General features: G+C 49.7%; 2 protein-coding genes across 2 annotated transcripts in view; one reads left to right on the top strand and one right to left on the bottom strand.

The window, feature by feature from the left end:
- The window catches only part of LOC127306943 (putative nuclear RNA export factor SDE5), an 87,714-nt gene that overhangs the window by 53,991 nt on the left and 5,938 nt on the right, over positions 1-27,785 (bottom strand). The window lies entirely within an intron of this gene.
- Positions 138-26,879, top strand: LOC139832556 (uncharacterized). Its single transcript, XM_071822341.1, has 4 exons — positions 138-191; positions 263-547; positions 643-1,092; positions 26,716-26,879. The coding sequence occupies exons 2-4, from the start codon at positions 499-501 to the stop codon at positions 26,877-26,879; spliced, it is 663 nt and encodes a 220-aa protein (XP_071678442.1). The 5' UTR covers positions 138-191; positions 263-498.

Raw genomic sequence — 27,785 nt, 5'->3', positions numbered from 1 at the left:
AGAAACCACTGCTACAGGCGGAATTTTTACTCCTGCACTGTTTAAATTTTACAGGAACAGCAGGCGCTGCACTACGAGCTGCACAAGAACATTGCCCTGCAGCGCCGCGTTACTACGAGTCAAAGCGGAAAATATCCGGACCCTGAAGGATGAGAATGCGGAACTGGCTAAACAACTGGCAGACGCCCAAGGTTGGTTTCCACCTTCTTCGTTATTAACCAAATTCCGACTTCAAATTTGCTGTTAACGTATATTATTATAGGCGCATCCTCCTCCCTTGCAACAGCTTCGACTGAACTTGAGAACCTGCGCTCCTCGTACCAAGAATTGGAAACGAAGCTAAAGGAGGCGGAACTTAAGAGGGAGCAGGCCGAAAAGCAGCTGGCGGAGAAAAACTCCGAGCATATCAGGGAGAAGGGCGAGCTGGAGCTGAAAAAGAATGCTGACAGCGAGACCATCAGGAGGCAGCAAAAGGAGCTGAACGGACTCCGGAAATTCATGGAGACAGCGGAGCAGCACTGGGACTTGCTCAATGAGAACATCTTGGGTATGATATCGGAACCTTGTCAAGATATTTGCTCCGATTCTTTGTTACTTTGCGCTCAAATTGCATGCCTATATCCTGATTACCTTTTTATGTAGAGCCGCTTGGGTACCCGGAACAGCGCCGGAATTTGTTCCCACGAGACGATCTTCTGCAACTCGCGGGTGATGACTGCAAGGATCTCATCTCCGCCTCCCGCAAAATATGCCATAATTTGAACATCAAAAGGAGCCGCACTTGTGACGTGCGCAAGCTTATTGGTAAGATGGACGTTCTGCCGGAGCTGGTGATTGATCTACAAGCATCTTCAGCCCGAGGCGCAGCTGCAATGGCCTTGACCATGTGCCTAGCACATACTCCGGGTCTTGATCTTGATGAAGTGACCACGGGCGTTCCTCCGGATGCGGACGTCGGCGAGCTGCTGGATGCAGTGAGCGGCTACGACACCCGCATCGCGCGCAGGATCCGGCACGAGGAATTCTACGACAAGGTCGTCCTCGCTTCTGACGATGCCTTAGAAGCGGAACTTTTGAAGGATCTCGACGCCTGTGCGCGACCTGCGGAATCCGGAGCCGAGTTTACCTGGACCAGCTCCAAGGATGCGCCCCAAGAAGAACCCAAGACCAGCACTGCTGCTTCCGAAGAAAAGGAAAGTGAAGAAGACGTATCTTCTCCGGCCGAAGGCGCCAAGGAACAAGATCCAGAGGGCAAAACTTCTCCGGCTAAGGGGGAGTGAGAACTTTTATTCCTGCGGGAAAAGCAATGCATCATTTTGGCCCCAGCGAGGGTTTGTAATAAGACTTTAAATTCTTAAGTAGCTAGGAACGAAACAATTATGCATGGGGCGGAAACACTTATCCTGCTATCCGTTAAATATTGTGTGCATGTTTCGTTTTATGTCGGAAAGCAAGTGCTGACTTCGTTATTTTCCGGCTTGCTCGCTTGACCTTCCACGAGCCGGAAAACCTTAGCCGGAAACGCTCGCCAGCGGCGACGAAGCCCAATGGCAGTCCGTCCATAACCGTGGAAACAAGCCCCCAGGCATAGGTGCCGGAAATCGCTACTAGGAATCCACGAGTTCGCAACAGATAACAACTTTATCAGAAAACTTAAGCTTACGTCCTAAAGGACGATTTTGAAAATCACAACTTTCATACACGCCTAGGCGGAAAAAAATCCAGCTCTGCGGTTTTAGTTGGAAAAAACATACACGATCTAAAATGAACAAGTAAAGGAGGTAAAAGACTCAAAAGAGTGAACCATAAGCTTTATTTCATTGATCATGTATAACTATTACAGAGTTTATCACTCGGAAAAAATATATGCTAAGTGTAGAAAGGACGTAGCTGTGCGATATTCCAAGGGCGATCTGTTTCATCGTAGATGTCATCCGGATCCTCACGCTTGCGTTTCCGGTGCCAGTTAGCAGGTCTATCCCTTAACTCGCGGAAATCGACAAGGTAGTACGACCCGTTATGAAGCACTTTGCTAACGACGAAGGGTCCTTCCCATGGAGATTGCAGCTTATGGTCTTTCACCTGTCGAAGGCGGAGGACCAGGTCTCATGGCATAAAGGAGCGTTTCCGAACTCGACTTCGTGATAACGTCGGAGCTTTTGCTGATAGATGGCGGATCTCTGATCTGCTAAGTTCCGAGCTTCCTCGATCAGGTCCACAGATAGCTGTCTTGCCTCGTCAGCTGTTTCTTCATTGTAGGCGGAAACTCGCGGTGAATCGTGGATGATGTCGGAGGGAAGCACGGCTTCGGATCCGTATACCAGGAAAAAAGGGGTAAACCCTGTTGATCTGTTAGGGGTAGTTCGTAAACTCCACAGAACAGCCTCCAACTCATCAGCCCAAGCTCCGGCTGCTCGTCGCAGCGGTCCTTCAAGGCGTGGTTTAATTACTGATAATATTAGGCCGTTAGCCCTTTCAACCTGACCATTGGACTGTGGATGAGCCACAGATGCGAGGTCCAGTCGTATCCCCATTGTCTCACAATAATCCCTCAATTCTCCTTGAGCAAAGTTCGTGCCATTATCTGTGATTATGCTGTGCGGGATGCCGAATCTCATCACGAGGCTGCAGACGAATTTTAGTGCCGTAGCACCGTCGGCTTTTCTCACTGGCTTAGCCTCGATCCATTTGCTGAACTTGTCAACAGCGACCAGGAGGTACTCAAAACCGCCAGGAGATGATTTTTTTAACTTACCAACCATATCAAGCCCCCAGACCGCAAATGGCCAGGTGATAGGTATGGTCTTCAGCTCTTGGGCTGGAGCGTTTGGTTGAGTAGCGTAGTACTGACAACCTCGGCAGGTCTTGACTATTTTATCAGCGTCTTCTTTAGCTGTAAGCCAATAGAAACCTAACCGAAAAGCTTTTGCAACGAGTGATCTGGGAGCGGCGTGATGCCCGCAGTCTCCTGCGTGGATCTCTCTGAGGATTTCAATGCCATCTTGATTGGAGACGCATTTAAGAAATACCCCTGCTGCACTTCGTTTGTAGAGCTGTCCATCAACTATTGTGTAGGTTCGTGCTCGCTCGACGATACGTCGTGCGAGGACCTCGTCCTCCGGCAACTTCTGATCGATGAGGTAGTCCAGGAAAGGCTGGGTCCAGGCCGGAATGATAGCCATCACTTCCCTAGCCGGAGACACTGCCACCTCTGGGTTTTCCGGGTTAGCGCCCTTAACTGAGGGTATCCGGAGATGCTCCAGGAAAATGCCAGGCGGAATTGGTTTCCTGCCGGATCCGAGCTTGGATAGCATGTCTGCCGCTGTGTTATCGTCTCTCCTGACGTACTTGACTTCGTATCCGAGGAAGCTCTTGGCAATCTCGTCAACTTCGTCTCTGTAGGCCGCCATGACGGAATTTCTGGCGTTCCAGGTTCCGGCTACTTGTTGTGCCACCAGGTCGGAATCTCCACAGCATATGATGTGCTTGATCCCTATTTCCTTAGCGATGCGCAGACCGTGTAGTAGAGCCTCATATTCCGCCATGTTGTTGGTAGCTTCGAAGTGGATCTGCAGAACATACTGCAATTCTTCTCCGGTAGGGGACTTCGTGGTGACTCCGGCTCCGAGCCTTGATGCTGCTTGGATCCGTCGAAGTGCATGACCCATGTTTCTGGTTCCGGCTCCAGACTTGCATCCGGAGCTTCTGTCCAATCTGCAACGAAATCTGCCAGAACCTGAGATTTTACCGCAGTCCTTGGCTTGTAAGCGATGTCGAAGGCGGATAATTCGATGCCCCATTTAGCCGTACGTCCTGTTGTGCCAGCGTTATTCAGAATTGTTGACAGCGGAGCCTTGCTCACGATCACATCGGATGCTCTTGGAAATAATGCCTCAACTTCCGGCTGCCTAGGAACACGCCATAAGCTAGCTTCTGAAAGTGAGGATATCTCTGTTTTGATTCCGTCAGCACCTCGCTGATGTAGTAGACAGGTCTCTGGACGTCATATTCATGACCTTCTTCCTTTCGCTCCACCACGATGACGAGGCTGACGACTTTGTTGGTAGCTGCCAGATAAAGGAGCATTGGCTCTGACTCTACTGGAGCTGCCAAGATAGGCGGGGAGGTGAGTATCTCCTTCAACCCTCGAAGAGCTGCATCAGCTGCGTCGTCCCGCACAAACTTGTCTCTGTTTTCTTCACAACTTGTACAGAGGTAGTGCCTTCTCGCCAAGACGGCTGACAAACCCATCGATTGCTGCAACACAACCAGTTAGTCGTTGCACATCTTTGAGACAAGTTGGCCTTTTGATGCACAGGATTGCCTTGATCTTTTCCGGGTTAACCTCAATGCCTCTGTGAGAGACTATGAAGCCAAGGAGTTTTCCGGCTGGCACGCCAAAGACGCACTTCAGCGGATTCAACATCATCTTGTACCTGCGGAGGTTGTCGAAGGTTTCTGTGAGATCGCTGATCAAGTCGGATCCTTTCCGGGTCATGACCGCGATGTCGTCGACGTAAGCGTGCACGTTCCGGCCAATTTGGTCCTTCGAGCACCGCTGCATCGTACGTTGGTAAGTAGCACCTGCATTTTTCAAACCAAAAGGCATAGTAACATAGCGATAAGTACCAAAGGGGGTAATGAATGAAGTCGCCTTTTGGTCGGATTCCTTCATCCGGATCTGATGATACCCGGAATACGCATCAAGAAAACACAGAAGTTCCGCCCCGCCGTCGAATCAATGACTTGGTCAATGCGCGGCAAGGGGAACGGATCCTTCGGGCAATGTTTGTTCAAGCCGAGTAATCGATGCACATTCTTAGTATTTCAGTGTTCTTTTTGGGTACAAGGACGGGATTCGCGACCCAATCGGTATGGATAACTTCTATTACAAAACCTGCTTCTAGTAACTTTGCTAGTTCCATTCCTATGGCGCGGCGCTTCTTATCTCCAAAGCGTCGCATAGCTTGCTTCACTGGTTTGGCCCCGGATTTATGTTGAGGTAGTGCTCGGCGAGTTCCCTAGGTACTCCGGACATGTCGAAGGTTGCCATGCGAAGATATCCATGTTAGCGCGGAGGAACTCGACGAGCGCTTTCCTATTTGGGGTCCATGTTGGCTCCGATTGAAACCTGCTTGGAAGAGTCACCTGGGATGAGGTCGTGCTTCTTGGTTTCTATCGCGGGCTTGAAGGAGGTTTTCTGCTCGGAGATTTGCTTCTTGGTGGTCTCGCATCTCGGTCGGATCCACCGCGGCTCAGTAGCCTTTCAGCTCTTCTCCGGATATCACAGACTCTGCGAAGGCGGCTTCGCCTAACTCGCACTCATGAGCTTTTTGTAGTCTCAGGATACGGTAATCATACCTTTAGGACCCGGAATCTTGAGCTTGTTGTAGATGTAGCACGCTCTTGCGTGGAACTTGTGGTAGGTGGGCCTGCCGAAGATGACGTGGTAGGAGCTCTTGAAGGGCACAACTTCAAACGTGATCTTCTCTTCGCGGAAATTATGAACATCGCCAAAAGCCACGGGAAGTGTGATGCTGCCGAGGGAGTTCGCCTTCTTACCGGAACCACGCCATGAAACTTCGGTGGTGCTGTGTTTGAGCTGTTCCTTGGTGAGGTTCATACGCTCTAGAGTCTCCAGTGTACATGATGTTCGTGCTAGCTCCACCATCCATGAGGCACTTGGAGAAGTCATACCCATCGATGCGGGGACTTACAACCAAGGCGTAGCATTCCTTCGGCACAATTGCGGGATGATCCTTCCGATCAAATGTGCACGGGATTTCCGACCACCTGACGTACTGCGGCACAGCCGGAACTATGGCGTTCAGGATCCGGGTAGCTGACTTGGAGGCGCGTACTGTTGGGGTTCCGAGGAAAGTGTGGTAAGCCCCCACGCTCTTTTGTCGAATGGGTTGGATTTTCTGCGGCTCCCGCCTTGGGATCCGGCGAGTTATCATCCTCATCCATCGCCTCGGAACTATCGTCCTCCTTGTCCTTGTTCTTGCCCTTGCCACCTTTTCCGCGAGGGCGGTGCTTCCGGGCGCGCTTGTATCCGGCCTCCGGGTCGTTCTTTAGATCATTGACCCACTTGCAGTTGCGGTTGGTATGAGTGGACTTCCACCGTAACCGGATCCGGATGGGCTGTGCAGGCATGTCTCTGTACTCCTCATAGGTTTGCGGTGCGCGGGATCCGGCAGCGGTGACCTCGGAGGTATGCTGCCGACCCCTGCCGGCTCCGCCTCCGCGTCCGCGTCCTCTTCCGCCTCCTGGACCTCCGCGTTGAAACGCCATGGCGACCATCTCGGATCCGCCACTCTTACGGTCATCGTGGTTCTTGCGCTTATGGCTGCTGCTGCCGCCGTTGTCACGGTTCTTCTTTTGTTGGTGCAGTGGGGATTGCTGTGGCTGCGAGATCACCGCCTGCGTCGTCGTCGGCGGCAGTGTGATCGCTAGCGATGGTGATCATGTCATCCAACGTCAGTTGATTTGCATTGACCATGCAGGTTAGCTTGTGTCGCAGCAATCCTCCTCGCTGCAAGCCCCCAATGAAGGCGTGCATTGCCGTGCGGTTGTCAACGTTCTCGCACTCGTTTCTGCATGCCAACCATCGGGTAAGGAAATTCCTTGATGTTTCGCCCTTCTTCTGGATGCAAGCCTGTAGGTCGCTTGTTGTGGCAGGTCTCTTGTAGGTGCCCCTGAAGTGTTTCTCAAAAGCGTTCTTCAGGTCGAACCAGCAAAAGATGGAGTTCTTCTCGAGGTCGCTGAGCCAGAGATCCGGGCTGGACCTACAAGGTACAATCGGAGCATGCGGCGGCGATGTTAGGGGTTCCTCCCTGGCGAAGGTTACAGCATTGTAGTAATCCTCAATCCAGGTATCCGGCCTTTCGGTGCCATCATAATGCTTCAGATTTCCGGGTAGCTTGAGGTTCATCCTTGGCTTTGGTTCCTCTCGAATCATCCTGCCAAAGCACTTCGGACCAATGTAGTCGGTTCTGTACTCGTTAAGGCGGTCCCGCGCGTCGCGCGAGCCGTGGCGAGGAGACTTTGAGCGAGAGCGAGATCTCCGGCCATTGCCTCCGCCTCCACCTCTGCCGCCACCGCTAGGTGGTGGGGAGGGAGACCTGCGAGGTGGGCGGTCTGACTTCTTGCTTCCGCCATCTGAATCTCCTCGGCCTTCCCGGTGCCGACTCCGGCTCCCGTGGCTGCCTTCGCCTTGGCGCCGGCTGCCCCGGTCGTTCCGGCGAGGCTCGGGTCACGGCTCCGACGAGGCTCGGGGTCCCGGCTCTGCGAGGTTCCGGATCGCGGCTCCGACGAGGTTCCGGATCGCGGTTCCGGCGAGGCTCGGACCGCGATCTTCATTCCGACTCCTCCTGGGCTCGTGCTCATGAACATTGTTCGATTCCGGCGAGGTTCCGGCGAGCGCTCCTCGTTTCTCGTTTCTTGGCGGCACGTTGTCGCGGATAACAAGCGCACCATGCCCTACGGGCCTGGTGTTTCCGGCTGGACTACGGCGGCGAGGGGGTCGCGGGTAACCGTTGGGTGGAGGTGAGGGGTTGCGGTATTTGTCTCTTCCGGAGTACATCGCGTCCTTTCCCTTCCTTGGATCCGACGGAGGCGTCTGTGACGGAACGGGGATCGGATTTGGGTGCTCCTGGCCCTTCTTCTCGCGCTCCGACGATCCGGTGTGCGATTCATCGTCCTTCTGCGCGGTAGATACACGATTATCCGGATTGGATTCCAACCTGCGCGAAGTATCTGCCTTGTTCGCCGCTGCATTGCTGAAGCGACAAGTGTGCGGAGATAGTTGATATCAACTTCTTCGTCCTTCTTCTTCAGCAATTCCGCAGCTTTCTGCATGTTGTCCTTTGGAGTTTCCAGCGGCTGGTGATCTGCGGGCGTGTTGAAGGGTATTCTGCGAGGCGGAATTGCTTCTCTAACAATTCGATCGGCCTCCGCCTGCGCATAGGTCATCTTTACCTCCCACTCAGCCCTCATGCTCTTGACCTGCTCGAGTGTGGCAGCAATCTCGCGGTCCTGTCTCTCGAAGTTTTCCGTCCAGGCTGCATGATCTGCCCTTCCTATCCTTAACGCAGCTTCGGTATCGGCGAGCCTCTTGGCTGTGGCCAGCATTTCCTTTCTGGCGGTCTCTAGAGCCTCCAGATCTGCGGCGTCGCCCGGGGTTATAGGTGTGTTAAGAACTGCTCGCGCGGCCACCTCCTCTCGCCGACAAGATTTCCTCCGAGGGAGAATCCCTTTGGGGTCGCACTCGAGACATTGGAGATCCTTGATGGGATGGTTGGGGGTCAGATTGGCTGACTTGGTCTCCGGATCCAGTTTGTCCCAGCGCCGCTACCGTTGCGAGAACCTCGCTTGGGCTGGGCGGAGTCGACTTCAGGCTGATCGCCGTATCCGTACTCCATTATCTTGCGAACGAAGTCATCAGATTCCGTGGACGGGGTGTCGCCGGAAATTGGGCTCAGATTGCCCAAAATCGACTCTTCAACCGGAGCTTCGCTTTCTCCGACAAGCTGAGCCTGATCCGGATCTGCGCCGCTTTCCGGTGCCTCTACCTGCTCAGGACCAACTCCGTCTTCTTGAGGGGCGGTTCCGGCGGTATGGGCCAAGAAGTGTACGAAGTGGCACCTCTGCTTTTCTAACACAGGAAACCTGGGCGGATTCGCATTGGTCTTCCACCTTTGTTTCCTGCTCGGGGGCGGATTGGGTGGGCTTTGAAATTTCCAGATCCGAGGCGGAATCTTCCTTGGGAAGCTCCTGCATCTCAGATCGGATCTTCGCGACAGCGTCCAGCTCTGCGGCGGTCGCGTCTGCGTTACTTACCAGTGGGTTTCCGTCGGAATCGACGGTTTCCCCGATGAAGATGTGAATGCCGCCAATTGGGACGATGGAGAGCTTGACGGGGTTTGTCCTAGCCGGAATCCAGCACTCATCCGGAGGGACGATCGGCAGATTTCCGGCGTAAAGGACGCGCCCCACAGCGATGGTGTCGTCGTAGCTTCCCATGGCGGAACCCTCCCGGTTCCGGCCTCCAGACGCCACAGGCCCCACGGTGGGCGCCAACTGTCGTTGCCTAATCGACGGTACCTCGGAGGAGGGATCCTCACGAGGGGGAGAAGTAGGGGCCATAGGGCGGAGTGCACACGGGACGGTGGTACGCGAGTTACCCAGCTTCGGAACACCTGCACGATGACAGGGCCTACTGCTGCTTGTCTGGAATTATCTGGGCGCTTTCGCGTTGTTACAATGAGTTGTGGTTGTCCTGAACGTGCACGTGAACGTGAACGTGAACGTCAACATGAACGTGCCTCTAGGGCTCCCAGGATCCGGCTTATAAAGGCGCACGGATCTAGGGTTTACATGGAGAGTCCTAGCCGGATTACAGATAGCCTAGCTACGGTACAATATCTTGCCGTGCACGTCACGGATCCGCCTTCCATACACGTCGTACTGGATCCGGGTTCCTCATGGGCCTCCCTGGATCCGGGTCACTCCTAGGTCGGTACGGATCCGGCCTGCTGATCCTGGGCTGGACTTCTTCCTTCATGATCAACAGCAACTGGGCCGCCCGATGGGCCACATGCCTCATCACCGTCTGTGGGCCACCCGGGCTTGCCGGATCTAGGCACTGTCGATGGTACACCCATGAAGTATACCCACAACAGGTCCCAATTAGCAGCAGCGGTCTCAACGTTTCCAAGGCGGCAAGGGATCAAAAGAAAAAGGAAGTAGCCAGAAATCAGGGTGTCAAAAAAAATCCAAGAATAGAAAGAATTTTGGTTCATAGAGGATGACATGCGGGACCCATGATCCTGCATCGTAAACGGCTCGATCGGAGAGCGTTGAACGAGATGGCGCGATCGAGAAAAAAAACAATGCCAGAGAGGCTGCCATCTGGGCCCTACATCCCTCGGCGGTGCGGATTTGCGTTGACTCGGCCGGCGAACCCGAGAATTCGAGATGCACCACGTCCCGGGCCACCATACGCAACGTTTTGGCCGGTTTCGTCGGGCTAGGTGGCCTCAAAAACGAGAAAAAAACGTTTTGACATGCACAACGGACATACCCAAAATCGTCGGCCATGGTACACCAGCAACCACGGCGCGACTTCAACTTCGTCGGCCATGGCAACTTTTCTTGTAGTGTCTTTGAAGGATCTTTCTTTTACTTTTATGTTGAGGCAGTTCACCTATCTCTCTCCACCTCAAGAAGCAAACACTTGTGTGAACTGTGCATTGATTCCTACATACTTGCATATTGCACTTGTTATATTACTTTACATTGACAATATCCATGAGATATACATGTTATAAGTTGAAAGCAACCGCTGAAACTTCATCTTCCTTTGTGTTGCTTCAATACCTCCACTATGAATTATTGCTTTATGAGTTAACTCTTATGCAAGACTTATTGATGCTTGTCTTGAAGTACTATTCATGAAAAGTCTTTGCTATATGATTCAGTTGTTTACTCATGTCATTTACATTGTTTGGATCGCTGCATTCATTACATATGCTTACAATAGTATGATCAAGGTTATGATGGCATGTCACTCCAGAAATTATCTTTGGTCTCGTTTACCCCTCGGACGAGCGTAAACTAAGCTTGGGGATGCTGATACGTCTCCGACGTATCGATAATTTCTTATGTTCCATGCCACATTATTGATGATATCTACATGTTTTATGCATACTTTATGTCATATTTATGCATTTTCTGGAACTAACCTATTAACGAGATGCCGAAGAGCCGGTTCTTTGTTTTTACATTTTTTTGGTTTCAGAAATCCTAGTAAGGAAATATTCTCGGAATTGGACGAAATCAACACCCAGGGGCCTATTTTGCCACGAAGCTTCCAGAAGACCGAAGAGGAGACGAAGTGGGGCCACGAGGTGGCCAGACAACAGGGCGGCGCGGCCCAAGCCCTGGCCGCGCCGGCCTGTCGTCTGGGCCCCTCGTGTGGCCCCCTGACCTGCCCTTCCGCCTACAAATAGCCTTCGTCGCGAAACCCCCAGTACCGAGAGCCACGATACGGAAAACCTTCCAGAGACGCCGCCGCCGCCAATCCCATCTCGGGGGATTCAGGAGATCGCCTCCGGCACCCTGCCGGAGAGGGGATTCATCTCCCGGAGGACTCTTCACTGCCATGATCGCCTCCGGAGTGATGAGTGAGTAGTTCACCCCTGGACTATGGGTCCATAGCAGTAGCTAGATGGTTGTCTTCTCCTTATGTGCTTCATTGTCGGATCTTGTGAGCTGCCTAACATGATCAAGATCATCTATCTGTAATGCTATATGTTGTGTTTGTTGGGATCCGATGGATAGAGAATACTATATTATGTTGATTATCAATTTATATCTATGTGTTGTTTATGATCTTGCATGCTCTCCGTTATTAGTAGAGGCTCTGGCCAAGTTTTTACTCTTAACTCCAAGATGGAGTATTTATGCTCGATAGTGGGTTCATGTCTCCGTGAATCTGGGGGAGTGACTGAAACCTCTAAGGTTATGGATGTGCTGTTGCCACTAGGGATAAAACATTGATGCTATGTCCGAGGATGTAGTTATTGATTACATTACGCACCATACTTAATGCAATTGTCTGTTGTTTGCAACTTAATACTGGAAGGGGTTTGGATGATAACCTGAAGGTGGACTTTTTAGGCATAGATGCATGCTGGATAGCGGTCTATGTACTTTGTCGTAATGCCCAATTAAATCTCACTATACTCATCATATCATGTATGTGCATTGTCATGCCCTCTCTATTTGTCAATTGCCCAACTGTAATTTGTTCACCCAACATGCTATTTATCTTATGGGAGAGACACCACTAGTGAACTGTGGACCCCGGTCCATTCTTTTACATCGAATACAATCCACTGCAATACTTGTTCTACTGTTCTCTGCAAACAATTATCATCCATACTATACATCTAATCCTTTGTTACAGCAAGCCGGTGAGATTGACAACCTCACTGTTTCGTTGGGGCAAAGTACTTTGGTTGTGTTGTGCAGGTTCCACGTTGGCGCCGGAATCCCTGGTGTTGCGCCGCACTACATCTCGCCGCCATCAACCTTCAACGTGCTTCTTGGCTCCTACTGGTTCGATAAACCTTGGTTTCATACTGAGGGAAAACTTGCCGCTGTACGCATCACACCTTCCTCTTGGGGTTCCCAACGGACACGTGCTGTACGCATATCACCGGCTTATATAAAGGTAGCGCCTTCTTGCCAAGACGGCTAACAAATCTACTGATTGCGGCGACGCAACCAGTTAATCGATGCACATCTTTGAGACAAGTTGGCCTTTTGATGCACATAATTGCCTTGATTTTTTTCGGGTTAACTTCAATGCCTCTGTGAGATACAATGAAGCCAAGGAGTTTTCCGGCTGGCACGCCAAAGATGCACTTTAGCGGATTCAACATCATCTTGTACCGTCGGAGATTATCAAAGGTTTCCGTGAGGTCGCTGATCAAGTCGGATCCTTTCCGGGTCATGACCACGATGTCGTCGACGTAAGCGTGCACATTCCGGCCAATTTGGTCCTTCAGGCATCGCTGCATCGTACGCTAGTAGGTGGCACCTGCATTTTTCAAACCAAAAGGCATGGTGACATAGCAGTAAGTGCCAAAGGGTGTGATGAACGAGGTCGCCTTTTGGTCGGACTTCTTCATCCGGATCTGGTGATACCCGAAATATGCGTCAAGAAAACACAGAAGTTCTGCCCCTGCCGTCGAATCAATGACTTGGTCAATTCGCGGCAAAGGGAACGGATCCTTCGGACAATGCTTATTCAAGCCGGAGTAATCGATGCACATTCTTAGTATTTTAGAATTATTTTTGGGTAAAAGGACGGGGTTTGCGACCCAATCAGTATGGATAACTTCTACTACAAAACCTGCCTCTAGTAACTTTGCTAATTCCATCCCTATGGCGCGGCGCTTCTTATCTCCAAAGCGTCGCATAGCTTGCTTCACCGGTTTTGCTCCCGGATTTATGTTGAGGTAGTGCTCGGCGAGTTCCCTTGGTACTCCGGACATGTCAGAAGGTTGCCATGCCAAGATATCCATGTTAGCTCGGAGGAACTCGACGAGCGCGCTTTCCTATTTGGGGTCCATATCAGCCCCGGCTGAAACCTGCTTGGAGCTGTCGCCTACCTTGAGGTCGACCCGCTTGGTTTCTATCGCGGCCTTGAACGATGTCTTCTGTTCGGAGATCTGCTTCTTGGTGGTATGCATGTCTTTCGGATCCACCGCGGCTCTGTAGCCTCGCAGCTCCTCTCCAGTGATGACGGATTCTGCAAAGGCGGCTTCGCCCTCCTCGCAGTCATGTGCTTTATTGTAGTCTCAGGATACAGTTATCATGCCGTTAGGACCCGGAATCTTGACCTTTTTGTAGATGTAGCATGCCTTTGCGTGGAACTTGTGGTAGGTGGGCCTGCCAAAAATTACATGGTAAGAGCTTTTAAATGGCACAACCTCAAACGTGATCATCTCTTCACGGAAATTATTAACATCACCGAAGGCCACAGGAAGTTTGATGTTGTCGAGGGAGTTCGCCTTTTTACCTGGAACCACACCGTGAAACTCCGTGGTGCTGTGCTTGAGCTGTTCCTTGGTAAGGTTCATCCTCTCCAGAGTCTCAAGGTACATGATGTTTAGGCTAGCTCCGCCATCCATAAGGCACTTGGAGAAGTCATACCCGTCTATGCGGGGAGTCACAACCAGGGCGTAGCACTCTTTTGGGATGATGGCCGGATGATCCGCCCTATCAAAAGCGCAGGGTTTTTCCAACCACTTGACATACTGAGGTACGGCCGGAACCGTCGCATTTAGGATCCGGAGAGCCAATTTTTTGGCCCGGACCATCGGAGTTCCGAGGAAGGTGTGATATGCACCAACACTCTTTTTGACGAAGGGGTTGGACTTGTTAGCTGCGGAAGCCTCTTTGGGATCCGGCGAAGCATCGTCCTCGTCCATCGCCTCGGAACTATCCTCCTCTTTGTCCTTGTTCTTGCCCTTGCCTCCTTTGCCGCGTGGGCAGTGCTTCCGGGATCGCTTGTAACCTGCTTCCGGGTCAGTCTTGAGATCATTGACCCACTTGCAGTTGTGGTTTATGTGAGAGGACTTGCCAATAGCCGGATCTATGTGGGCTATGCATGGCATATCCCTGTATTCCTCGTAGGTTTGGGGGGCGCGGGTTCCAGCAACGGTGACCTCGTCAGCGCGTTGCTGGCCCCTGCTGGCTCCGCAACCGCGGCCTCTTCCACCTCCTTGACCTCCGCGTTGGAACGCCATGGCGACCATGTCGGATCCTCCGCTCTTCTGGTCATCAGGGGGATTTTTCCGCTTGTTGCTGTTGCTGCCGCCGTTGTCACGGTTCTTCTTTTGCTGATGCAGGGGTATGGATGTGGCTGCGAGGTCTCCACCTGCGTCGTCATTAGCGGCGGTGTGATTGCTGGCGATGTTGATCATGTCATACAAAATCAGCTTATTCTCATTGACCAAGCAAGTAAGCTTATGCCGGAGCAGGCTTCCCCTCTGCAATCCGCCTATGAAGGCTTGCATAGCTGTGCGATTATCGACGTTCTCGCACTCGTTCCTGGTTTGTAACCATCGGGTGAGGAAGTTCCTTGATGTTTCACCTTTTTTCTGGATACATGCTTGTAGATCGCTTGTCGTGGCAGGCCTTTTGTAGGTGCCCCTGAAGTGCTTCTCGAATGCATTTTTCAGGTCGAACCAGCAAAAGATGGAGTTTTCCTCGAATGCATTGTATTAATCCTTGATCCAGGTATCCGGCCTTTCTTTACCATCATAATGCTTCAGGTTTCCGGGTAGCTTGAGGTTCAGACTCCTTGGCTTTGTTTCCTCTCGGATCATCCTGCCAAAGCACTTTGGGCCAATGTAGTCAGATCTGTACTCGTTGAGATGTTCCCGCGCGTCACGTGAGCCATTGCGAGGTGATTTTGTGCGTGAGCGGGATCTCCGGCCTCCGCCTCCACCTCTGCCTCCACCGCTAGGTGGTTGGGAGGGAGATCTACGAGGGGGCCGATGCGATCTCTTGCTTCCGCCTTCAGATTCTCCTCGTCCCTCGCGCTGCTGACTCCGGCTTCGGTGGCTTCCTTCACCATGGTGATGGTCGCCTCCGTCGTTCCGGCTTCTGCGAGGCTCCGGCTCGCGCTCCTCGTTCCGGCTCTGACGAGGTTCCGGCGTGTGCTCCGTGTTCCTGTTCTTCTGAGGGGCCACGTTGTCACGGATGTTGATTCCTCCAGGCCCATGGGGCCTACTGTTTTCCGACTGGACTACAACGGCGAGGAGGTGGAGGACGCGGGTACCCGTTGGGCGGAGGTGACGGGTTCCGGTACTTGTCCCTGCTAGTGTACATTGCATCCTTTCCCTTCTTCGGGTCCGACGGAGGTGTCTTTGACGGTACGGGGATTGGATTTGGGTGTTCCCTGGTTCTCCTTCTGCGCTCCATTGATCCGGTGCGCGATTCGTCGTCGCGATGCTTGCTTCCGGAGGCGTCCTTCTGCGCAGTGGACATGCATAACTCTGGGTTAGATTCCAACTTGCGCGAAGTGTCTGCCTTGCTCTGCTGCTGCATTGCTGAAGCGACGAGTGTGCGGAGGTGGTTGATGTCGATTTGCTCATTCTTTTTGGTCAAAATCTCCGCAGCCTTCTGCATGTTTTCCTTTGGAGTAGTGAGCAGCGGCTGATCAGAGGGAGTTGTAAAGGTGATCTTGCGGGGGCCAATGGCATCCCGTCGGATCTTATATGCTTCCTTGTGAGCATCTTTCATCATGGACTCCCAATATTCTCGGAGCTTTTTGGCCTTCTGCAAGGAGTCAACAGCTTTGCGCTCTCTTTTGAGGAAACCATCCATTACTTCTCGAGCCTCTTGCCTTTCTTCCAGCATCGCCATTGCGGTGGTGGAAATTCTCTTGGCGGTAGCTAGCATCTCCTTCCTTGCTGTTTCTAGAGCTACCGGATCTGCAGCTTCCTCCGGAGTTATTGGCTTATTGAGGACTTCTGTGTGAATTAAGGCTCCTATGTCTGCTTTCTCCACGAGCTCTTCCGGGGTCAAGTAATCCTTGCTCCCGGATTCGGAAGGCCCCGCCTCCATGGGGTCAGAGGGAGTTGCTTCCTCGTCGGTTCCTTGCTCTAGCCCAACAATGGTTGCAAAGACCTCCTTGGGCGGAGCGGATTCCGCCTCAGCTTATTCTTCATCCTCCAACTCCTTCATGGCGCGGTTATATTCTTCTGTGTCAATAGTGGATGCGTCGTCGGAGATTGGGCTTAGGTTTCCTAGGATCGATTATTCTCCGGCATCCTCTTGCTGATCCGGTGCGTTGCTATCTCCGATAGCATCTTGCTGTTCTGGGGCGACGCCGGCTCCGGCAGCCTCATCCTGCATGGGTACGGCTTCTTCCTGAGGAACAGCGGTTCCAGCGGTATGTGTGAGGAAGTGCCCGAAGTGGCACCTTTGCTTCTCTAACACCTGGGAGACCCAAGCGGATCTGCATTGGTCTTCCACTGTTGTTTCCTGCTCAGGGGCGGATTGGGTGGGTTTTGAATTTTCCAGATCTAAGGTGGAATCTTCCTTAGGAAGTTCCTGCGTCTCAAATCGGATCTTCGCGACTGCGTCCTGCTCAGCGGCGGTCGCGTGATGTCTATGTTCCCCCTCCTTTCCTGTAGACAGTGTTGGGCCTCCAAGAGCAGAGGTTTGTAGAACAGCAGCAAGTTTTCCCTTAAGTGGATACCCAAGGTTTATCGAACTCAGGGAGGAAGAGGTCAAAGATATCCCTCTCATGCAACCCTGCAACCACAAAGCAAGAAGTCTCTTGTGTCCCCAACACACCTAATAGGTGCACTAGTTCGGCGAAGAGATAGTGAAATACAGGTGGTATGAATATATATGAGCAAAGAGTAACGGTGCCAGAAAATAGCTTGCTGGCGTGTAGTTGATGGTGGTAGTATTGCAGCAGTAGTAACGCAGTGAAACAGTAAACAAGCAGTAGTAACGCAGCAGTATTTAGGAACAAGGCCTAGGGATTAGACTTTCACTAGTGGACACTCTCAACATTGATCACATAACAGAATAGATAAATGCATACTCTACACTTTTGTTGGATGATGAACGCATTGCGTAGGATTACACGAACCCTCAATGCCGGAGTTAACAAGCTCCACAATTTGTTCATATTTAAGTAACCTTATAGTGTAAGATAGATCAACAGACTAAACCAAGTACTAACATAGCATGCACACTGTCACCTTCATGCATATGTAGGAGGAATAGATCACATCAATATTATCATAGCAATAGTTAACTTCGCAATCTACAAGAGATCATGATCATAGCATAAACCAAGTACTAACACGGTGCACACACTGTCACCTTTACACACGTGCAGGAGGAATAGGACTACTTTAATAACATTGCTAGAGTAGCACATAGATGAATAGTGATACAAAACTCATATGAATCTCAATCATGTAAAGCAGCTCATGAGATCATGGTATTGAAGTACATGGAGAGAGATTAACCACATAGCTACCGGTACAGCCCCGAGCCTCGATGGAGAACTACTCCCTCCTCATGGGAGCAGCAGCGGTGATGAAGATGGCGGTGGAGATGGCAGCGGTGTCGATGGAGAAGCCTTCCGGGGCACTTCCCGTTCCGGCAGCGTGCCGGAACAGAGACTCTGTCCCCAGGATCTTGGCCTCGCGATGGCGGCGGCTCGGAAGGTTTCGTGGTTTTCGTCGAACGCATCGTGGGTTTTCGATCCAGGGGCTTTATATAGGCGAAGAGGCGGCGCAGAGGGCTTACGGGGGCCCACACCATAGGGCGGCGCGGCCCCCTGCGCCGCGCCAGGGTGTGGTGTGGGGCCCCCAGGCTCCCCCTACGGCGGCTCTCGGGTGTTCTGGATGGTTCCGGGAAAAATAGGAACCTGGGCGTTGATTTCGTCCGATTCCGAGAATATTTCGTTACTAGGATTTCTGAAACCAAAAACAGCAGAAAACAGGAACTGGCACTTCGGCATCTTGTTAATAGGTTAGTTCCAGAAAATGCACGAATATGACATAAAGTGTGCATAAAACATGTAGATAACATCAATAATGTGGCATGGAACATAAGAAATTATCGATACGTTGGAGACGTATCAGCATCCCCAAGCTTAGTTACGCTGCGTCCCAGCGTGTAAAACGATAACACAGATAATTTCTGGAGTGACATGCCATCATAATCTTGATCATACTATTTGTAAAGCATATGTAGTGAATGCAGCGATCAAAACAATGTATATGACATGAGTAAACAAGTGAATCATAAAGCAAAGACTTTTCATGAATAGCAGTTCAAGACAAGCATCAATAAGTCTTGCATAAGAGTTAACTCATAAAGCAATAATTCAAAGTAAAGGTATTGAAGCAACACAAAAGAAGATTAAGTTTCAGCGGTTGCTTTCAACTCGTAACATGTATATCTCGTGGATAGTTGTCAATGCAAAGCAATATAACAAATGCAATAAGCAAGTATGTAAGAATCAATGCACAGTTCACACAAATGTTTGCTTCTTGAGGTAGAGAGAGATAGGTGAACTGACTCAACATTGAAAGTAAAAGAATGGTCCTCCATAGAGGAAAGCATCGATTGCTATATTTGTGCTAGAGCTTTGATTTTGAAAACATGAAACAATTTTGTCAACGGTAGTAATAAAGCATATGTATCATGTAAATTATATCTTATAAGTTGCAAGCCTCATGCATAGTATGCTAATAGTGCCCGCACCTTGTCCTAATTAGCTTGGACTACCGGATCATCACAATGCACATGTTTTAACCAAGTGTCACAAAGGGGTACCTCTATGCCGCCTGTACAAAGGTCTAAGGAGAAAGCTCGCATTGGATTTCTCGCTATTGATTATTCTCAACTTAGACATCCATACCGGGACAACATAGACAACAGATAATGGACTCCTCTTTTATGCATAAGCATGTAACAACAATTAATAATTTTCTCATATGAGATTGAGGATATTTGTCCAAAACTGAAACTTCCACCATGGATCATGGCTTTAGTTAGCGGCCCAATGTTCTTCTCTAACAATATGCATGCTTAATCATAAGGTGGTAGATCTCTCTTACTTCAGACAAGACGAACATGCATAGCAACTCACATGAAATTCAACAAAGAGTAGTTGATGGCGTCCCCAGTGAACATGGTTATCGCACAACAAGCAACTTAATAAGAGATAAAGTACATAATTACATATTCAATACCACAATAGTTTTTAAGCTATTTGTCCCATGAGCTATATATTGCAAAGGTGAATGATGGAATTTTAAAGGTAGCACTCAAGCAATTTACTTTGGAATGGCGGAGAAATACCATGTAGTAGGTAGGTATGGTGGACACAAATGGCATAGTGTTGTTTGGCTCAAGGATTTGGATGCATGAGAAGTATTCCCTCTCGATACAAGGTTTAGGCTACCAAGGTTATTTGAAACAAACACAAGGATGAACCGGTGCAGCAAAACTCACATAAAAGACATATTGTAAACATTATAAGACTCTACACCGTCTTCCTTGTTGTTCAAACTCAATACTAGAAATTATCTAGACCTTAGAGAGACCAATTATGCAAACCAAATTTTAGCATGCTCTATGTATTTCTTCATTAATGGGTGCAAAGCATATGATGCAAGAGCTTAAACATGAGCACAACAATTGCCAAGTATCACATTATCCAAGACATTATAGCAATTTACTACATGTATCATTTTCCAATTCCAACCATATAATAATTAACGAAGAAATTTCAACCTTCGCCATGAATATTATGAGCTAAGAACACATGTGTTCATACGAACCAGCGGAGCGTGTCTCTCTCCCACACAAGCATTTATTCAAACACAAACAAAAACAAAAGCATACAGACGCTCCAAGTAAAGCACATAAAATGTGACCGAATAAAAATATAGTTTCAAGAGAAGGAACCTGATAATTTGTCGATGAAGAAGGGGATGCCTTGGGCATCCCCAAGCTTAGACGCTTGAGTCTTCTTGATATATGCAGGGGTGAACCACCGGGTGCATCCCCAAGCTTAGAGCTTTCACTCTCCTTGATCATGTTGCATCATACTCCTCTCTTGATCCTTGAAAACTTCCTCCACACCAAACTCGAAACAACTCATTAGAGGGTTAGTGCACAATATAAATTTGACATATTCAGAGGTGACACAATCATTCTTAACACTTCTGGACATTGCATAATGCTACTGGACATTAATGGATCAAAGAAATTCATCCAACATAGCAAAAGAGGCAATGCGAAATAAAAGGCAGAATCTGTCAAAACAGAACAGTTCGTATTGACGAATTTTAAAATAGCACCAGACTTGCTCAAATGAAAATGCTCAAATTGAATGAAAGTTGCGTACATATCTGAGGATCATGCACGTAAATTGGCTTAATTTTCTGAGCTACCTACAGGGAGGTAGACCCAGATTCGTGACAGCAAAGAAATCTGGAACTGCGCAGTAATCCAAATCTAGTACTTACTTTTCTATCAACGGCTTTACTTGGCACAACAAAACACAAAACTAAGATAAGGAGAGGTTGCTACAGTAGTAAACAACTTCCAAGACACAAATATAAAACAAATTACTGTAGCAAAATAACACATGGGTTATCTCCCAAGAAGTTCTTTCTTTATAGCCATTAAGATGGGCTCAGCAGTTTTAATAATCCATTCGCGGGAAATAGTATTTGAAGCAAAAAGAGAGCATCAAAAGGCAAGTATGAAATAAATTTAAGCCTAACATGCTTCCTATGCATAGGAATCTTGTAAATAAACAAGTTCAAGAAGCATAATGCAACAAGCATAGAAAGATAAAACAAGTATAGCTTCAAAAATTTCAGCACATAGAGAGGTGTTTTAGTAACATGAAAATTTCTACAACCATATTTTCCTCTCTCATAATAACTTTCAGTAGCAACATGAGCAAACTCAACAATATAACTATCACATAAAGCATTCTTATCATGAGTCTCATGCATAAAATTATTACTCTCCACATAAGCATAGTCAATTTTATTAGTTGTAGTGGGAGCAAATTCAACAAAGTAGCTATCATTATTATTCTCATCAAGTGTAGGAGGCATAGTATAATCACAACAAAATTTACTCTCCATAGTAGGTGGCACCAAAAGACCACTATTATTATAATCATCATAAATAGGAGGTAAAGAATCATCAAAGTAAATTTCCTCCTCAATTCTTGGGGGACTAAAAATATCATGCTCATCAAAGCCAGCTTCCCCAAGCTTAGAATTTTCCATATCATTAGCAACAATGGTATTCAAAGTGTTCATACTAACATGTTTCATGGGTTTTTTAATTTTCGCATTAAACCATTCATGTCTTGACTCAGGAAATAGAATAAAAAGCTCACAGATGTTGTCCATTATGCCTTACTATTGTAAACAAGAAACAAAAAGATGCAATTGCAGGATCTAAAGGAAATAGCTTCGAGCACAAACACAATGGCGCCAGAAAAGTACTTTACCTGGAACCGGAGTATGAGTGCCTTTTACCTTTCCTCCCCGGCAACGGCGCCAGAAAAGTGCTTGATGTCTACGTTCCCCTCCTTTCACGTGAGACAGTGTTGGGCCTCCAAGAGCAGAGGTTTGTAGAACAGCAGCAAGTTTTCCCTTAAGTGGATACCCAAGGTTTATCGAACTCAGGGAGGAAGAGGTCAAAGATATCCCTCTCATGCAACCCTGCAACCACAAAGCAAGAAGTCTCTTGTGTCCCCAACACACCTAATAGGTGCACTAGTTCGGCGAAGAGATAGTGAAATACAGGTGGTATGAATATATATGAGCAGTAGCAACGGTGCCAGAAAATAGCTTGCTGGCGTGTAGTTGATGGTGGTAGTATTGCAGCAGAGTAACTGTATGAAACGATAAACAAGCAGTAGTAACGCAGCAGTATTTAGGAACAAGGCCTAGGGATTAGACTTTCACTAGTGGACACTCTCAACATTGATCACATAACATAATAGATAAATGCATACTCTACACTTTTGTTGGATGATGAACGCATTGCGTAGGATTACACGAACCCTCAATGCCGGAGTTAACAAGCTCCACAATTTGTTCATATTTAAGTAACCTTATAGTGTAAGATAGATCAACAGACTAAACCAAGTACTAACATAGCATGCACACTGTCACCTTCATGCATATGTAGGAGGAATAGATCACATCAATATTATCATAGCAATAGTTAACTTCGCAATCTACAAGAGATCATGATCATAGCATAAACCAAGTACTAACACGGTGCACACACTGTCACCTTTACACACGTGCAGGAGGAATAGGACTACTTTAATAACATTGCTAGAGTAGCACATAGATGAATAGTGATACAAAACTCATATGAATCTCAATCATGTAAAGCAGCTCATGAGATCATGGTATTGAAGTACATGGAGAGAGATTAACCACATAGCTACCGGTACAGCCCCGAGCCTCGATGGAGAACTACTCCCTCCTCATGGGAGCAGCAGCGGTGATGAAGATGGCGGTGGAGATGGCAGCGGTGTCGATGGAGAAGCCTTCCGGGGGCACTTCCCCGTTCCGGCAGCGCGTCTTGCGGAACAGGAGACTCCTGTCCCCCAGATCTTGGCCTCGCGATGGCGGCGGCTCTGGAAGGTTTCTGTGGTTTTCGTCGAACGCATCAGGGTTTTTGATCCAGGGGCTTTATATAGGCGAAGAGGCGGCGCAGGAGGGCTTCTGGGGGGCCCACACCATAGGGCGGCGCGGCCCCCCCTCTGGCCGCGCCAGGGTGTGGTGTGGGGCCCCTGTGGCTCCCCTCTGGCGGCTCTCGGGTGTTCTGGATGGTTCCGGGAAAAATAGGAACCTGGGCGTTGATTTCGTCCGATTCCGAGAATATTTCGTTACTAGGATTTCTGAAACCAAAAACAGCAGAAAACAGGAACTGGCACTTCGGCATCTTGTTAATAGGTTAGTTCCAGAAAATGCACGAATATGACATAAAGTGTGCATAAAACATGTAGATAACATCAATAATGTGGCATGGAACATAAGAAATTATCGATACGTTGGAGACGTATCATCGCGTCAGCGTTACTTACCAGTGCGTTCCCGTCGAAATCGACGGTCTCGCCGATGAAGATGTGTATCCCGCCAATCGGGATGATGGAGAGCTTGACGGGGTTTGTCCTAGCCGGAATCCAGCACTCATCCTTAGAGATGATCGGAAGGTTTCCGGTGTACATGACGCGCCCCAGGGCGATGGTGTCGCCGATGCCTCTGAAGGTAGAACCCTCCCGGTTCCGGCATCCAGACGCCGCAGGCCCCACGGTGGGCGCCAACTATCATTGCCTATTCAACGGTACCTCGGAGGAGGGATCCTCACGAGGGGGAGAAGAAGTATGGGCCATAGGGCGGAGAGTCCTTGGGACGGTGGTACGCGATTTACCCAGCTTCGGAACACCTGCTCGATGATAGGGCCTACTGCTCCTTGTCTGGAATTATATGGGCGCTTTCGCGTTGTTACAATGAGTTGTGGTTGTGCCTCTAGGGCTCCCAGGATCTGGCTTATAAAGGCGCACTGATCTAGGGTTTACACGGAGAGTCCTAGCCGGAATACAAGTCACCTAACTACGGTACAATATCTTGCCGTGCACGTCAAGGATCCGACTTCCCTTGTATGTCGTACCGGATCCGGCTACCCCTGATGGGCCAGGCCGGATCCGACTTCCAACATCGGTCTGATGTATCCGACTCCTTGTTCCTGGGATGGACTTCATCCATCTTGATCTACAGCAACTGGGTCGCCCGATGGGCCTCATACCACCATCACCGTCTATGGGCCACCCGGGCTTGCCGGATCTAGGCACTGTCGATGGTACACCCATGAACACGACATGCTTTGCTTCCGCTGGAGGTGCGGCCTCCATTGGGGCTATGGTCGTGGCTATGGGGTAGTCTGGGGTGCCGGCGGGTGCGAGGGTTCCCTCAGAATCCATGGTGTTGGTTGCGGCGGCGAGGACGTCCATCGCTTCTGGACTCCTGGCGCCGGTCTACTTTGATTCTTCGCGGGGGGAATCGCCACTGGCGGGAATGTTATCAGCCTCCCTGCCACAGACGCGCGGGTCCTACGTAAGTTTCGGTGGACACTCGGCGCGACCGTGCAGCGTCCGCGGAGACGCAAACCTGGCGCATATTTGGGCCAGGTTTGTGTCACTGCGGACAGCCCGGTCACTTTGCGTCGCCCCGCTGGAGCAAGGACCAGACGCATTTTCGGTCTTCACGGACGCAAACGGCCGCTAAGCGTCCGTTTGCGTCGCCCCGTTGGAGATGCCCTTACTTCTATCCGGGTCCGGTGGGTAATGATACAGATAAGTAAACAAGATTTTATCATCATCTCCAATGGAGCGACGCAAACGGATGCGTTTGCGCGGACGAAAAATGCGCCTGGATCATGCTCCAGCGGGGCGACGGATAGTGACCGAACCGTCCACAGCGACACAAACGTAGCTCAAATATGCGGCACGTTTGCATCTCTGCGGACGCTGCGCGATCGCGTAACCGCGTTGGTTGCATTCGGGCCCGCTAGGCAGTGACTACGTAAGAAAAATATTCCTTCATTACTATTGATTGGCCAAAAGGACCATCTTTACAGAGATGGTTAGTCGAGTTAAACTAAAACTAAAACGGCCGTACTTACTCGATGTCGTGCGACCTGCCATAGACGGGGTTACTCACAGTCGCGCAAACTACTATTGGATGCCAGAGGGCCGGCGCCATCGTTGAAGTGTGACCGCCTGACGCACTCCTCGCGCCGCGCACACCGACGATTGGACAGCTCGTCATGCCACCTGCGGTGTTCGAGGGCCTCGGCCAGGGAGGAGTCCCAGTGGACTCTCTTCGCCACTGATGTCTACGCACACTTCTATTTGTTGTGGACAGTGTTGGGCCTCCAAGTGTAGAGGTTTGTAGAACAGCAGCAAATTTCCCTTAAGTGAATCACCCAAGGTTTATCGAACTCAGGGAGGTAGAGGTCAAAGATATCCCTCTCAAGCAACCCTGCAATTAAGATACAAGAAGTCTCATGTGTCCCAAACACATCTAATACACTTGTCAGGTGTATAGGTGCACTACTTCGACGAAGAGATAGTGAAATACAAGTAATATGGATGATTATAAGCGGTAATTGCAATCTGAAATAAAAATGGCAGCAAGCAAACATGTAGCAGAACTGGTTGTAAATGGTGTTTCAGTGCTTAGAAACAAGGCCTAGGGATCTTACTTTCACTAGTGGACACTCTCAACAATAATATCATAATTGCATACATAAATATCTTCACTTCACTATGCTACTCTGAACCACTCTCCGGTTGGATAACGAACACCAATTCACCGTGCAGGGCTGCAAAAGCATACCTTAAAGTTCGCATTCCAAACCTAGGGACACCCCACTATGTCACTTTGAGCATCCAAAGATAGTACTAACAAACACCACAATTTCATAGAGACATCCAACACAAATTATATATCATGATAAGTATTTCTGTAATCTTTAGCCTATGAGCCACACACGGTGCACATTGTCACCTTCACACCGTGGTACAAGGTGTCTCCGGAGATCACATTAATAAAAGCACTTGAGTAGCATAATAGACGAAGAGTAACATCTACTTATTCAACTAGATAACAAATCTCATGATCACATAAAGATCACACCATGGGAGAGAGAGATAGACAGCATAGCTACCGGTAAAGCCCTCAGCCTCGGGGGATAACTACTCCCTCCTCATCATGGGAGTTAGCAACAGCGATGAAAATGGCGGTGGAGTCGATCGAGATGGTTCCGGGTGCGATTCTCCGTCCCGACAGGGTGCCGGAACAGAGATTTCTATCCCCCGAAACTTGTCTTCGATGGCGGCGGAGCTACGGAACTTTTCGTGGATGGAGTCTTATTGATTTAGGGTTTTAGCGTCGGGAGCAATATATAGGCGAAAGGGCGATGTCGGTGGGCGCCCCGGGGGGGCACACCAATGCCTAGGCGCGGGGGGGGGGGGGGGGGCCTAGGGGTGGTGTGGCCGCCTCCCGGCTCTTCTCCATCTCCCGTTTGGACTCCGTCTTCGTGACAGAAAAATAGGGGCTTCGGCTTTTGTTTCGTCCAATTCTGAGAATGTTTCCATAACAACTTTTCTGAAATACAAAAACAGTAGAAAACAGGAACTGGCATTGTGGCATCTTGTGTTAATAGGTTAGTTCCAAAAAATGCCACAAAGTGTAAACAAAACATATAACAATTGGTGTAAAACAAGCATGGAGCATAAAAAATTATAGATACGTTTGCAACGTATCAGCCACCGCCTCCGCCATCGCGTTCGCCGCCGCCATGTCAGCGTGGTAGCGGGCCCTGTCCCTAGCTGCCACCACCGCTTCATCCCTGGCAGCAATGGCATCCACCAGCTCACGGTTCTCCTGCTCGACCCGCACGGGATCCGGTCCCCTCCGCGTGAATGAATCCAGGTCGGAGCATAGGTGCGCCCGACTCATGGAGATTGCATGGCTGCTATCGGCGTCCCCGGGTAGGCTCTCGAATGATGCAAGTAGAGCCTGCTGGTCACCGCCGAACACGAAGCGGATGTGGTCGTCCTATTCGTCGTCATCGATGTCGTGGATGATGGCATCCGCGGGTGGGGCCACCGCAAGGACGTCGCCGCCATCTCCGCCCGCGCCTCCGCGAGCTCGGCGAGTTCCGCCCTAGCGTCAGTGATTTCCACCATGGCCGCCGCCCGCCGCTGATGCTCTAGCGCGTGCCCTACCATCTCCGTGACCTCCACCATGTCCTGACTTCATGTCCGCGCCCCCTTGCCTCTTTTGGCCCTCGGGGCTCTCAGGTGAGCTTCTAGGGCCCATGCTGCTTCTCCCGATGAACAAGTAACGCTCCAAAAATCCCAGGTCAATTTGACTTTGTATAGGTCTTTGAAAGTGAAAAATACACAAAATAGGGTTTTACTGTTCTGCAGCAGTATAACCTAAATAAAGAGGATCATCGGTAAATCCCTATAAATCAATGTAAAACATGATATTATCACCATATATGTTGCAAATATGTGGGAATTTAAGATGATAAAGGACAAAGTTCATGTATGCATTTTACACGCATCAATCCCAAATGTATCTACTTTTCCAAGCACTTTGCTCAATGATTTTCTTCGCAATCTCACCGTACTTGGATAAAAATTGCTAAATCTGATGTTGTTTTTAGCAAAGCCCCTTTTTGTCAAGTTTTTGGAGGAAATAAAATCGGGAAAAAAATTTCACCAAAAGAAGGGACCTGGAGCTTTGGATCACGAGAGGGGAGCCACGAGGACCGAATGAGGCCAGGTGGCGCGCCCTACTTCTTTGGGCGCGCCACCCAGGCCCGTTCGACACTCAGCCGTCGTCTCGCCCCCCATTTGCGAGGTGCCTTATATACCCTAAAAACCTACCCCTGGAGGGATACGGTGTTTCGCGAAACAGAGCGCCGCCAAGACCACGATCTTCGTTTCAGGGGTCAGATAGATCCTGCTCTCCACCCCGGAGAGAGGGATTTCGAGGGATTCATCATCATCATCGCCACCGACGTCATCACCAACCATCATGGACTCACTCGCCATCGCCATGAGTGAGTAGTTCTCTGTAGGCTTAAGAGGTGGATGGGTTTTG

This window comes from Lolium perenne, chromosome 6 (assembly GCF_019359855.2).
Source record: "Lolium perenne isolate Kyuss_39 chromosome 6, Kyuss_2.0, whole genome shotgun sequence".
Lineage (NCBI taxonomy): Eukaryota > Viridiplantae > Streptophyta > Magnoliopsida > Poales > Poaceae > Lolium > Lolium perenne.
This window is presented reverse-complemented; position numbering and strand designations above follow the sequence as displayed.